Below are 14,477 nucleotides of genomic sequence, written 5' to 3' on the forward strand. Positions count from 1 at the left end.
CCACTTTCCCATATTTCAATATAGACAAAAATTTAGAAAATAATAATACATCAAATCATTTAGAACAGAGATCATTCATCTTACTGGGTCCCCTACCATTCTCTAGGGGATATCTGTACTCTGCTTTCCAATGAGCTCTGACATATAAAAACTCCATGATAAGGACAAAGCATTCAGTAAAATCAAGATGGCACACTTGTTAGTAGCCTCATGATCATGACCTCATTCAAACATGCTCCATTTACACCAGCCTTAAAAAAAGAACTGACCCAATTTTTAAAGACCCCTGGAGAAAGGCACCCTACTACCCTTCTCTCCATAGCTAATTTCTACACTGGATAACGTATAGTCTGGGGAAAGGCTTCCTTGTTTATTAACTAAGTTCTTCATGCTACAGTACATATGAATCCAATTTCTCTTGAGAAGTCCTTGGTAGAGGTTGAGACCATCTTGCTGTCATTCCAATTTAGCTCTTTATTAGTGGTGTGAGCAGTGCCCAAGTGAACTTGGGAAGTTCACTTTACCCCTCTGGGCCTCAATTGCCTCATCTACAAAAGAAAAGAGTTGAACTAAATGACCCTTCAGCACTATATCTGAGATGCTATGACCCTCCTTGTGAGAGCCCTTCTGATATACAGCAACTGGATTTAAATGAACCTTCAGTATTCTCTATTCCTAATTAGATTATCTATCCTAAATGATAATTGAGCATTCTTCTATTCCATCTGAAGTTATTTTTTTGTCAACAATTTTATTTCTAATTACCTTTTTGGTTCTTTTCTGAACCTCATCTGTGTTATTACCATCTCTCAGAAGTGGAATCCTCAAGAAAGATGAACTTGCTTCAAAATCTGCCTCTCACATTTAATAGCTGTGTGTGTGTGTGTGTGTGAGAGAGAGAGAGAGAGAGAGAGAGAGAGAGAGAGATAAAGACAGAGACAGAGATATATAGAGACAGAGACAGAGATACAGACAGACAGAAGGACAGAGTGAGAGACAAAAACAGAGAGAAAGAGACAAAGAGAGACAAGGAGAGAGACAGAGATACAGAGACAGACAGATAGACAGACACAGATACACACACCATGGACAAATCTTTAAATTTCTTAGCCTCAGTTGTTTTTTCATATGCAATCATATCTGTACCACTGAGCTCACAAGGTTGTTGTGAGGTTCAAATGAAATGTATATAAAACTTACAGTGCTAAATAAATGTTCATCATTCTTTCCAAGGACAGAATTTGGAAAACTCTCGAGTTTCTAAGCTTGCTGGAGCATCCCTCTGAATTTGGAGGCAAAGGGGCTGAGGACAAATTCCAGGCTTTGCCACGTGCTACCCCTGTGTCCTCAAACACGTCATCTGGCCTCTCCCAGACTCAGTTTCCCCATTTGTAAAACAATTAGATGACGCTGTCAGTTGCTTTGGATCTATGATCTTTTATCTTCACCCGCAGGCCACCCTTATTAAATAAGCACTGCAGTATGAGTGGATCCTCACAGTGATACGCCTGATAGTTTACAAGGGGCTTTACCTTCTCCTACATTGAAACCTGCTTATAACAAGAAGGAGGTGTCCTTTAAAAACTCCTTCTCCAAGGCAAGTTACAGCTCCCCTCCAACTCAGTGGCTAAGGATGACACAAAAGAACCTGACTTGCCCAGGCCCACAGTCGGGTATCCAGGAGGCTGTGAATTCAGGTTCTCCTGACTCTCTCCAAGCTACCCACTGCTCCATGGTGCCTTTCACAGTCAGAGGGCAGCGAGTAAATAATCTCCACCACAGAAATTTAACTGCTTGGCAGATCTACTATGTAGTATCCCATTATCTTAAGCAAATATTTTCTCTTCACTAAGTCTCTGTTTTCTCCTTTGGGTAATTAGAGAGTCGAGCTTATTGACCTCTGCCTCTAAATTCCATGGTCTCAGGACTAATATTGGCCCGCACCTGCTCCCCCCTCGCCTCTGCCTCCCGGCTTCCTTCAAGACTGCAAATCCTACCTTTTGAAAGAGACCTTTCCTCAGGCTCCCCCACTGGTAGGCCCTTTCCTCTTAGATCTAAATCCTCCCATTTATTCTTTTATCTATTTTGTTATTTTTTTCTCTTTTTGTACGTTGTCTCCTCCATTACAATGTGAGTCAGTTGAGGGTAGAGACTGGCTCTTGCCTTTCTTTGCATGTACAGAGTACTCTACATGTGTGTTTTTCCAGATAATCCTTTCTCTAAGTTTTGGAAGTTTTAATGGATCCCAAGTTCACAGTGAGGCAGCCAGTTTCCCACCTGAACGGAGGCAGTGTTAGAGGAGGCATGGAGCCCAGGAAGAGCGAGGTAAACCCCCCTCTGCTCTGCCACGGTCGGACCCCAGCCGGAGCATCGCATTCGGCTTTGGGGCCACAGTTAGTCGGGGCATTTATAGCCTGGCACACAAGCACAAAAGGCCAGCCCCTGTGATGAGGAAGGGCCTCGAGATCACGGCTGACAGAGCTTGGGGATGCTCAGCTGGAGATGAGAACACTTAGCAGGGATACGCTGGCCATCTTCAAGCAGGGCTGCCATCGAGGTACGGAACTGCTCTTCTGGGCCCCAACGGGAAGAACTAAGTGCAGAAGCCCCCGCGGGAGCCCTGCTGGTCATTTACTAAACATGCCACGCTTATCTCTGGGGCTTGTTTCCTCATCTTGAGCGAGGATGGAAGGCTTGTCCTCCCAATAGCTCAGGGATGACCCGAAGCTGGATGAGGTGAGAACTCTGAAGGTGGTGCCCAGTGGCCGTCTCTCCCTGTTCCATCTCTGCTTTCTGAAGTACCACCCACCCGTCTGGGTTTACTTCAAGTCCTCTCCTTAGGTTGTATTTCTGGGTTTCCCTACTTGGAAATATGGCTTCCTTTGCCTGATTTTCTCGGGCACTGACCATCATCCACAAGGCACTATCCTGAATTACAGTGCTCTGTGCTTTCATACTTTGCTAAGAGAAAATGAGACTGGGAAAAAGGACCAAGCAAAATACCTCCGAAGACCCAGCCCATCTTCCCAAGCAAAGTACTTCCCGCACTTCCAAACCCTGCCTCTTGGTCTCTGGCCTCCTCTCATTCCCCCCCGTCAGACCCTGGCTCTTTCAGGGGGTTTTGCCTTGTTGGGTGTGAGACGAGGCCTCCAAGCGCCTTCCCTTGCTTCTTGAGGGCAGGGTCTGTCTTGCTTCCTGGTTGGAGTTCCCAGAGCTCAGCACTATGCCGGGTACATCATAAATGCTTAATAGATGCTTTTGCCACTCACTATTTATCCTCTGGCAAATAGGGACCAGCTTATCATTCATCCCTATGGGCCCTGCACAGCAAACAGGTCCATTCACTAAGTGCTGACTGAGACCTTACTTACTATGTGCTAGATGAGATCACAAAGCTGAAGAAATGTCTGGGCACCTGCCTTCAAAGAGCGGGCATTGTCCAGGACAGGCTCCCTGATCAGTACAATACAAAGCAGAGAGGTGCAGGGAGAGGGACTAGGAAAGGCAAGCGTATCCCCTTGCACCCCCTGTGACATCTGCCTTGGATGTCCCAGGCAATGCGCAATGTTGGGTGAGCCACCGTGACTCCTGTGTATCCCACAGATGGGTTCTGAGAAGTGAACCTCATTTTAAATGCATTATACAAATTAATTATTTAAAGACACTTTGCTGTTCCTATTGGTGCTCCCAGTGCATCCAGGGCCGTTGCCAGTCGTCCTGATCTATATCTGGCCCCCGGACCCTCTTTGCACAGTCCTTCCCTACTGAGATCCAATTCACTTGCAAGTCATGGACTCACCTTGCTGATGTCATGGACAAACAGTAACACTCCCTTGCATTTATTTTACGTCTAGCCTAAATGTACTTCAGATGTTGTTTCTCTTGCTGGTAGGTAAGCTCCTTCAGGTCAGGGACCGTTTTAGTCAATCAACAAATATCTGTTGTTGCTGTTGTTCTGTTCTAAGTTCTTTGGATAGGAAGGAAGGACAAAACAGTCCCTGCCCTCGAGGGTGTCACCCTCATGTCACAGACATGTGAGATGTGGGAAGATGTCCACCACATCAAAGGTAGGATGAGGGCGTGGACCTGACGAGGGACTTGGCTTGGTCCTTTCTGTCAGCCTCAGTTTTTGGCATTCACGTCTTCTCTTAGCAAGGTGTGAAAGCACAGAGAACTGCAATTCAAGACAGTGCCTGGTGGCTGCTAGAATGTGTATAAACAGGCATACAATGCAAACAAAGCTGATGGAAAGTATCCTTCTCTGGAAGCAAGAGGCTCTTGAAGGTTGATCTAAGCTGTGATTTGAAGGAAATCAGGGACTCCTAAGAAGGATTCTCATTTTGCTTTTGTTCCCCAACATCTAGCCCAGCGCCTGGCTCAGCCCCCAGTAGTCACTTAATAAAAGCTTATCGATTGATTTGCAAAGTAAAGAATTCTTTTGTAAATCACAGCCCCATGTACTGGTTTATCTATTTTTACAAATTCTTATTTTTTGTTTTTACTCATTTACTCTTTGTAATTGGGCACACTTGCATTTGAAAAAAAAGTGCCTCACTGCACTCCAGGCTCACACCTTGCATCCTTTGGGTCCATGGCTACTTTTCCTCACATCATCAGGGAAGAGAGAAACCTCCCACTTACAAGCTGAGGGGGATCTGGCAAGCTGGAAGGGACTGTGCAAGAGTGAGGCAGGTCTCTGCCGCACCTTTACAAATGGCAGGGGGAACCTGGGCAGAGATTCTGAGCCACCCTTTCTGAAATAAGGGACCAACACCAGAAACCAACTCACGTACCTTGTAGAAAAGAAGAATGTTAAAAACATAAAGCTCAGCTGGACAGAAAATACTGAAAGAAAACAGAAAAAATTAGCATTATAAAGACTGAAGATATATTAGCATCAACAGCTTTTACACAGCTGCCGCTGGCTTAGGAGCTCTGGAGGAGGGTGGGCCGGTAGGGAGAGCACAGGCTCTGCAGTCAGAAGGCCAAGGCTGCCTCTGCATGTGGTCATGGGGGAGCCGTTTAATTTTTCGGGGGCCCGGTTTCTTAATTTGTCAAATGAGACGCTTGGATTAGACAGGCTCAGAGATGGCTTAAGTCTGTGATCATTCAATTATCTGCTGGGCGCTGGCATGTGTGGTTTAAAAAAATGTCACCTGCCAACGGCCAACTCGCTGTCAATAAGCCTCCTGCCCGTTAGCCAGGCTGGTGCATGGAAAGCGGACACACAGGACCCAAGATCCAGAAGGAATTCAGCGGCCAGCCAGTGCTGGCCAGTCCCGCCCAACGTGGACAGGAGTCACCACTGCCAACAAGTACAAGTGTCTCTCCGGCTCCCGCCGGAAGCAGCTCATGGAGCCGGGAAGAGCAATGGGTCTGAAGCCAAGAAAAATGGGCTTTAACTCTGGCCTCAGACACTTGCTAACTGTGTGACCCCAGCAAGCTCCTTAACCTGCTTGCCTCGGTTTCCTCAGCTGTAAAATGGGGATGATGACAGCCCCTGAGGATTAAATGAGATAATAATTGCATGAGGCAGTTCATTCCATTTGGGGACAGCTCTGGTAGCAAGATTTTCCTGACACTAAAGCTTAAAGCCGCCTCTTTGCAACTTGCACCCAATGACTTTATTTTTGGCTGGACAGAACAAGTCTAATCTTTCTCTTCAAAGACAGCCCTCCAAACACTTGAAGGCAGCCATCGTGTGCCTCTGAAATATTTTCTTTTCTGGGATAAACGTCCTCAATTCCTTCAGCCAGTCCTCAGTGTCATGAGCTTGAGACACTCACCATTCTGCTGCCTTCTCTGGCACTCAGCTGCTTATTGATACCCTTCTTAAACACCATGTTCCAGGGGAAGCCTGAAAAGGCTGCAGGACATGTGAGCATCCACTCTTTTTTTATTGCAAGGCAATTAGGGTTAAGAGATTCTCTCGGGGTCACATAGCTAGTAAGTTTCGTCAAGTGTTTGAGAGCACATCGGAACTCGGGTCCTTCTGGCCCCAGGGCTGCTGCTCTCTCTCCTGCCTCATCTAGCTGCCCCCATCAACGCTTTTATACCTAGAATTAATTCCTCCTGTAATGCAGCCCAAGATGGTATGCTGGGTTCACACCTAATGCCTTGGCACTTTTGTAGGTTCTGCCCGAGCTCATATTCTCCTGACACACCCTTTGAGAACTCAGGGTCATCTCCATGCTGAAAGGAGAGGACTCTGGCTGGAGGTTACGCAGGGGTAATGAAGCAATGATGGGAGCTCCCATTTATGCAGAGTTCAACAAAAGAGCTACTGACTCTGTTTTGGCCCTTTTCCTCATGACAGCCTTCAAACCCTAGAAGACTATCACGATGTTCCTCATGGGTCTCCTCCAGGAAAACACCTCTTAGAAGAACCCTGTGACATGTCTTTGCCTCCAGCTGCCATTTTACAAGTAAGAGAGCCATGGCTGGGAGAGGGTGAGCCCTGCCCCAGCAACCGTGGGCAGGGGAGCCAGAACCTGCCCTTGGGGCTTCTGTTCTGGACTCAGTACTCCCCGTGCTCATCACACGGGACTGACTCTCCCTATTTCCAGGACCAAGAGTCCCCTTCCTGCTGAACTTCACAAATGTGGCCGTTGGCTCATTCGCCTCGACCTGATACTGGTCCCTTGTGATCTCTACCCACGGTCATTCGGATTAAACAGCACTGCAGATATTTTGTAAGGGATGAAGGGCTTCCTGAGTGGTATTCAGCCAGCAGCCATACCCCTGAGGGTGAGCCGGCCTGGAGGAGTCCTGGCTAACCCACCGCGGTCCCCAGGGAGCTTGGGTCACCACGGCCACTCCAGAGACCCAGCTCGCAGGGGGCGGCCATGGGAGAGGAAGGGCCCACTTACTTATGAACAAAATTATGAGGAGGCTGAGGCCGTCCAGGTCGATGTTGGTATTGGAGAAGGTGTCGCAGAAGGTTGTGTAGATGATGGTGAGGAGAACGCAGCTGCTGATCGTCCCAAATGGGGGCTTCTTCCTCTCCAGCCAATCCTTGATATACCTTCGGACAATCTGAAATGGAGAAAGCAACAGGTCTGCCTCGTTTTCAGAGGGTTTCAGGAGCCAAACTGGGCAGCACAAAGTGAACTTGACAGCAGAAAGACATAAAGGGAAGAGAATAATTTGGACGAGGGCCACAATGGATTTCAAAGCTTCATTGCCACAAAACTCTTCTTCTGGGGAATTTAACATTTGTACTGCAACTTCCACTGGGTGTCCATAATGAGAGTATATTTTCAATTGCATTCAAATCCATCCTTAATCATGCCAAATGTTCTTTGCTAGCTGTCACTGAGACATGCCCATTAAGCCTCCCCAAAGTTTATCTCCTCTGCTGATCCTAATGGATGGATGTAATTATCACTGTCCCCCTTGCCTCAACAGACCATTCCAAGTGCATCTTTGGGAATCTTAAAAATCTGACATCTTTAGGAATTTCATGATGGCAGATAATCTAAAGTGATCCATGAAACATATTAATATTTTAAAAAGCCAGCGATGCACCAGAAGTTTTTAATTAAATTATAACTCATGCTTGAAAAGCAAAAAGTGCATGTGTTGTGGGAGTTTAAATAATTCAAACTCTGAATATCTAGAGTTTTTGTAAATCCAAAGACAAATGCCATTTGCATGCTCTTAGAATACCAGAATTAACACTTGAAAATGAGCAAACCTGCCATGACTTCACCATGACAGGAGAAGTAGAATCTGAAGTTGTTTAGCAAGAGTCTTGTAAAATGAAAGTTTAATGATAAAAGTCACCTTCATTTTCTGAACTTGCTGTGACGCGGAAGATCTGAATAGTAGAGATGAATTTGGCTTTGAGAACCATCTGTTAACTTCTATTTAAAACTTTCATTTAATGGGGGGGGGGGGGGGGGAGAAGAGGTGGACTCTTTTAAAGCTATATCCTTAGTTCCATGGTAGAGACTTGTCACTCAATTATCCTGTGTGACCGGAATCTGAAAGACCACAGCAGGTTGTGCTACCATGATCCATTAGCAATAATGAGGTCAGGGAACCTGTACTGACTTCTGCCATGGGGTTCTCCTATCTCCTAAAAACGGCATCATTAATATGCCTTGAAAAAGAAGACAAATTCACAGCAGAATACACTTTACAGAAATCTGTGAGTGACAGTATAATCCTCTGTTGGAGCTTCTTTAAGAACTAACCAGTGCCTTTCCTAAGGGTCAGTCAATAAATGGATCCTTTGAAGGCATCTGAGCAGTGAGCACAGCAGGCAGGTGGTACAATCAACAGAGTTCAACTTGGGGGTTGGGAAGATTTTGTTTCAGACACTGGCTAGTTACATGACTGCGGACAAAGTCATTTCATCAGCCTCAGCCTCAGTTTCCTCATCAGTAAAACATATGTAATTATAGCAGCTATCTCATAAAGTAGTTTTGATCATCAAATGAGATGAAGTGCTTTGCAAAATTTGTCCATCAATTAAAGAATGGCCAAGCAGGTTGTGGCATAAAAATGTAATAGAATGTCATTGAGTTCTTAAAAACTGAAAAAAATGAATAATTCAGAGAAATTTGGGTGTCTTGCATGAACTGTAGCAAAGAGAGCAGAACTTGAGGAACAACATAAACATCTACTATAATAACTGAAGACAACACTACAGAACAACTGAACTCATATTAATTATATAACCAGTCTTTGTCCCATAAAATAGCTATTCAAACATATTTCATTTTTGGTGGAATAATGGGGGGCAACAGGAACAAACTGTTACAAATGCTCTGTATTTGTTTTTGTTAATTTTTAAATGTCATTTGTTATCAGTGTAACATTGAAGGGTCCATATAGAAGGCATATATAAAAAGAAAGGGGCATTTTACAAAAAGTTAACAACTTGAAACTCCAAAATGAAATCAGTGACTTTATAAAATATCTCTTGTTCTTTTTCAAAAGAGAAATCACACTGAAATACTCAAAAAAATCATTTTACTTAAAAGTATTCATTATATGAAGAATTTTCTAAGATTTTAAATTTATTTAACCTCTACTGTTATAGACAAAAGATATAAAATAATAGTATTTTTGGTCTCCTCAAGCTTCATTATGAAGCCTTATAGAGAATAAAAAATTAGTTTCACCAGAAAACAGCTTTTCAAATGGCTAAGTTTTGGGGGCTTTTTTTTTTTTGGCAGTTGGTGGTATAAATATTGATCCTGGACACTAGAACTGCTGGTGAAGCAAGAGTTATGACCTTGGATCAAAGACGTGACTCTTTGGAAGTCTCCTGAGAGCAGGGTAATTTACCAAGGCTTTTCATACCTTTGATGTATTTTATAAACTTGCACGGGGCAATATCAAGCAGACAGACAAATATAAATTCAAAATCAACTTTTCCAGGAAATGAAATAGGTTATTCTATAGATTTGGAACTTGAAGGAACATTAGAGGTTCAACCTCCTCATCTTCCCATTTTTATAGATAAACAAAATGAAACCCAGAAATCCACAGAAATTCAGCAGCCAGTAAGAAGTGATATAGTCTAACCCTGGACCTCTGGTCTGCTTAGCACATTAAATGGGGTATTATTGTTAAATACTATCCATGTGACCTAGGAGGAAGTTATGCTGAAGTGAAACATCTGAGTAACAGAAATCCCCAGATTATAACATTCTACAGACCACATGAACCCAGTCCTAGAGAAAATGAAATATGAAATTCCTTTCCTCTATACCCTTCTTCTTCCCCCAAAAGAATGGAAGCCAAGAGGAACAGGAAAATACTAGCATATTAGGTAGGTACTAAATAACCTATCAATAAACTGCTCTATAATCAGCAGTTGTATTTGTAAACGTTAAAAATAGCTTTAAATACCCAATACTCCATGTCCTCATAACAAACTACTAATGATCTGAGGAGAAAATAGACTTCTAACAATATGCCATTTAAAGGAGATAGAAAAAAAGAAAAGGGGCCCTTTCCCCCCTGAATTTAACGATCCTAATAAAGTACCTCATCTTTAAATGTATTTTGCATTCTATACTACCCCTGCTACTTTAATAAACATGTAGAAAAATGCACTGCAAAGGAACATTTCAAATTAAGGTCACATCAAATGAAACAATCACAACAGGGCAGAACAAGCTGTTTGCAACCTTTCCCTTTATTAGGAGTCTCACCTTGGGCATTTTGGCTGCATTGATTACTCAACCAACAAATATGCATAAATATTTTTAAGTGCCAGGCACTGTCCTAGGTGCTGAATCTATCATTTTCTATCTGGCCAGGATCTACAACTATTAAGTTCAATCTTATTTTTTAAAACAAGCATTTGATCCCCAGAAGTATCTGCTCTTTTTAAGTACTCAAATTACCAGATTTTTAAAAAATTTTGCAACTAAAAATACTTCACTGTTGAAACTGAGTGGTGAGGGAGTGTACCTTTGAGCTAGTCACTGACATACATCTGAGTTTCTTCATTTGTAAAATTAGGGGTTTAACTAGATGACCTCTGAGGTCTCACTCTAAAACTCTGATCCCATGAAATTCCTGTATTTCTAGGACCTATAAAATCTGACGCTTTCCATTCGGTTCCCCTTCAAAACAAGAACCATGCCAATTTTACCCCATCTGTGAACTGCCTTGTCCTTTAGGAGGTTTGTTTTTTGTTTGTTTTTGTTTTTTTAATAAAATCTTAAGGAGGCAAAGATTTTGCTAGAGGCACTGGTTACAGACCTTCCAGTATTTTCTCTTGAGGAAAAAAAAAAGCACACTGAGAAGAGAAAACAACATTCTGGTGCAGAGGTCAACCTTATCTTTTATCAGGTTTATGCTCAGGTTATCAGGTTTATCAGGTTATGCATTTATCCTCAATGAACTAATAAAAATTAAGGAATGATAGTATGTTCATTATTTTTTATGCTTTCCCCAGAGGATTCAGGATAGGGTGGTGGTAGAAATTCTTTCCCATGTCACTGAACTTCAATCTTATTGACTTGATTCAATATTTCAGTTTTCTATGTTAAATTAAGAACCTGGAAGGGTGCAAGTTCTACAAATAGGGAAGCTTAGATTGATCTCTGCATTTCCAAAGAGTAGGATTTTATTTACCATCTATCAGGTCATTAATTGGGTTAAATAACACATCTTAGTGAAGAATGCTTATATCCTAAAATAATTATGGGAAGAGGAGAAAGAACTGTGATTTTATCATCTTCACAAACTCCCTCCAGCAGCTAAATTTGCAGATCCCAATTTGGTAGCCAACTCCTTAGAAACTATCTGAAGGACATAGAAGTTTTGACTTTTCTAGGATGACATGGCTAGCAAGTATAAGAGATCTGAACATAGGGAACTCTAAGTCCAGAATCCTGTTCATTATGATACATTACCTCTAAGCCTAGAATCCTTATGAAGAATGATATTTAATTCTTAAGTTTGCCAATTTTTGGTATTACATTTCTGCCTTTTCTTCTTTCCTTTCTGTAGAATTTGTAAGTATTTTCTTAATGGGAATAGGAAAGCATGGTAGCAATTTTACTGCTAAGCTTTTCCTTTTAAAGAAGAAACATAATTTTCCCAAGATCAAAATCTTTATACTTTTCACCCTGTATGCTAGTACACAGCCTGGAACACTCCTGAGGAATTAAAACCAGATTAAAATGTAATTGGAAAATATTTAACAAAATAAAAATACAATAAAACATAGATAATGTTAATATATTATTTTCTAAGTCAATATGTGGCTTCCTATCTGATTCTGACACCCACACAGTATCCCATCAAATATAAATATGGTTTCTAATCTGTTCGCTATGTTTTATGTCTTAAGCAACAGTCAACTGAAACCTCTCTAGGACCCATTCTCTGGGTCAATGGCAGAGAATCTAATGAAATACAGCATTTGTTGAACATTTAAACATTTTTGCCATTATATTGTTTCTTATACCAAAGCCTGCTTTTTCCGTTTCTTTGTATTCCCAGCCCTTAACACATGGCAACTTCCTAACAAATGCTTCCTGATTGTTGGATTAAAATCTGTGTGATTTTGTTTAATTTGTGTTGTTTGGAGGTGATTTTGCTTTTGCTACATTTTAAAATTTCTCTTTGTTTTCTGGAAGTTTTCCTAGTGATACTCATTTGGGCAATATTCTTTCTTTCCTTTTTGGACTCCCCAGCAAGGAAAGATATTATTAATGTCATACTGTAGACAGGAAAACTGAGTTGCAGATAGCAAAGATATATTGCCATAAGAATTGAGTAGAGGTCCAAGAATCAGAACCCACATATCCTGTTTGCTGTTTAAGTTTCTTTTTTCCTTTTCCTCTAGACCACCCGGTTTTTCAATGTATTTCCTTGAATAATGTAACCAATAGTTCCCTCTAACCAGAAACAATATAAGGTAATGGGGTAGTTTCCCATTGACACAACTGATAAAATTCTAGAGGTTGCAGGAAGGTGCAAGCTTAATACCTCCTAATTTAACTTTAGTTAAGGAAGGTCTAATATGAAAGCAACAGTGCCAACATTAAACTGGAAAATGAATCACTAATGGAGAGACCAGAGAATGAATGACTAATAATGCACAGATATACTTTTTTATTATTTATTCATAGAAAACAGTAGGTTTCAAAGTCTGTTGCTTTGAAAAATGCCTGAGCTAGTTGAATATGATGAAAGGTGGTGAAAATTCTATTTCATTAACATTTAATCATAAATCACTCTTAAATAAAAAGTATAAAATAAATTTGTCACAAGCATTTAGATATGGAGAAAAAAGGTCTATTGGAAGAGGAAAGAAAATACTATAGCAGTGTTCATTGTTTCTGTTTTCTGTCAACTCGGGAAATTCAATTTCAGTCAACAAACATTTTTATTAAGAACTTACTATGTGCAAGATTATTGTGCTAGTTAGAGCACAAACCTCTCCCCACCCCACTCCCATTAAACAGTGCCTGTCTTCAAGTGGCATATATTCTCCTGGGGGGGGGGGGAGAGGGAGATGATTAAGAATATGTTCACAGAGAAGTAAATGCAAAGTAATTACTTTTGGTTGGATGAGTCATGAACTTCCTGCAAAAGGAGGGAATCTGACCTAAAACTCACCAAAAGCTTAGGGACTCAAAAAGAGGAAAGAAAGAAAATAGTTCAGAAAAGATCACTTGTCAAATTTCCAAAGGACAATCAAAGAGTAAACATTTATTAAATGCTTACTATATGTCAGGTGGACTAAACACTGGGGATATAAAAAGTAGCAAAAGATAGTTCCTATCTTCAAGAATTTTGAATAAAAAGAATGCAACAAATACCAAAATGTCCCCAAATACCAACAACAATCTAAGAAACAAAGTGAATGACCACTGACTGGAGAATAGTTAAATAAACAGGGGTATTAGGAATATAATGAATATTTTTTCACCACAAGAAATAACACACATAAAAAGAATTCAGAAAAACTTAGAAGACTTGTGTATACTGATATAGAGGAAGCATGGAGAACCAAAATAACTATATTTGTGGCCATAATAACATAAATTAAAACCATACTAGAAGACATCCAGATGGATGCAATAACCTTGGAGGCAATGATCTCAACTCCAGATTACTGATAATGACTTTGTGACTAAATGAATCCTAACCCATCAGACATGGTCCATGTATTTGTTTGCTTTACTTATGAAAAGTGACAGTGACGGAAATTAAAACAAGCATTAAACAATCTTTATAATAATACTTTATCACTTATTATATGGATAGGGGAGAAAAAGTCTTCCACCAGCTTGTGAGTAAGAATAATCAACACTCCTCTCAATTTAGGAGTCCTATGCTGATATAGCTATAGGATCCTGCAGAACTATGTAAAAATTTAGATTCTTTGATCCAATCCTAATTCATTCTGAAGTGTGTGCTTATTTATACCACTGGCATTTGAAATGTTTCTTAGCCTATAAAGAACAATGTACACCAATTATGAGTTACTGTCTATTATTGGTTTCTAGTACCAAGAAAGTAAACAAAGTACTAAACTGATATTGTCTGTGACACACAAAGTACAGAGCGGTGAAATGCCAACTGTATTTGTTATACCTCCAGAGATGAACATTAATGTACTCTTATAGTTGATCTGAGACTATCCGACAGCATGCCATTAAAATATCCTCTTCTTAGAAGTCGTGTATGGTCTGATTTTTAAGGAAGCATGCAACCGCTACCTATCTAACCATGGTTATGTGTACCTATTATGCTATTTTAAGGACCAATTAGGCAATTACAGCCCCAGGATTCTGTGAGGTCCATAATTCCTCTATTATCCATTCCACTGGGGTTACAAGGTATTATAGTAACTTCTCTCTTCTTTGTTTTAGTTTCGTCCTTTTTCCATGTTTAAAATTTTGTCCCTTTGTCCAACAGACAAATAATATATTTTATTTTGAGTAATAACTCAAATTTAACTCCTGTTCTGCATTAGGAGATGAAACATTCATTTT

At 41.0% G+C, this 14,477-nt stretch overlaps 1 protein-coding gene across 4 annotated transcripts in view; it reads right to left on the reverse strand.

Annotated features, from left to right (window-relative positions):
- The window catches only part of SLC10A7 (solute carrier family 10 member 7), a 250,878-nt gene that overhangs the window by 34,476 nt on the left and 201,925 nt on the right, over positions 1-14,477 (reverse strand). For all 4 annotated transcript variants that reach the window (XR_004230006.1, XM_031941416.1, XM_031941415.1 and 1 more), the window contains 2 exons: positions 6,870-7,035; positions 4,794-4,845 (listed from right to left, as the gene is read on the reverse strand). Coding sequence is in view for 3 of the 4 variants with exons in the window: in XM_031941416.1 (XP_031797276.1) it covers positions 4,794-4,845; positions 6,870-7,035 (218 nt within the window). In the remaining variant the exon portion in view is untranslated. The remainder of the gene's footprint in view (positions 1-4,793; positions 4,846-6,869; positions 7,036-14,477) is intronic.

The sequence above is a fragment of the Sarcophilus harrisii genome, chromosome 6 (assembly GCF_902635505.1).
Source record: "Sarcophilus harrisii chromosome 6, mSarHar1.11, whole genome shotgun sequence".
In the NCBI taxonomy this organism is placed as follows: domain Eukaryota; kingdom Metazoa; phylum Chordata; class Mammalia; order Dasyuromorphia; family Dasyuridae; genus Sarcophilus; species Sarcophilus harrisii.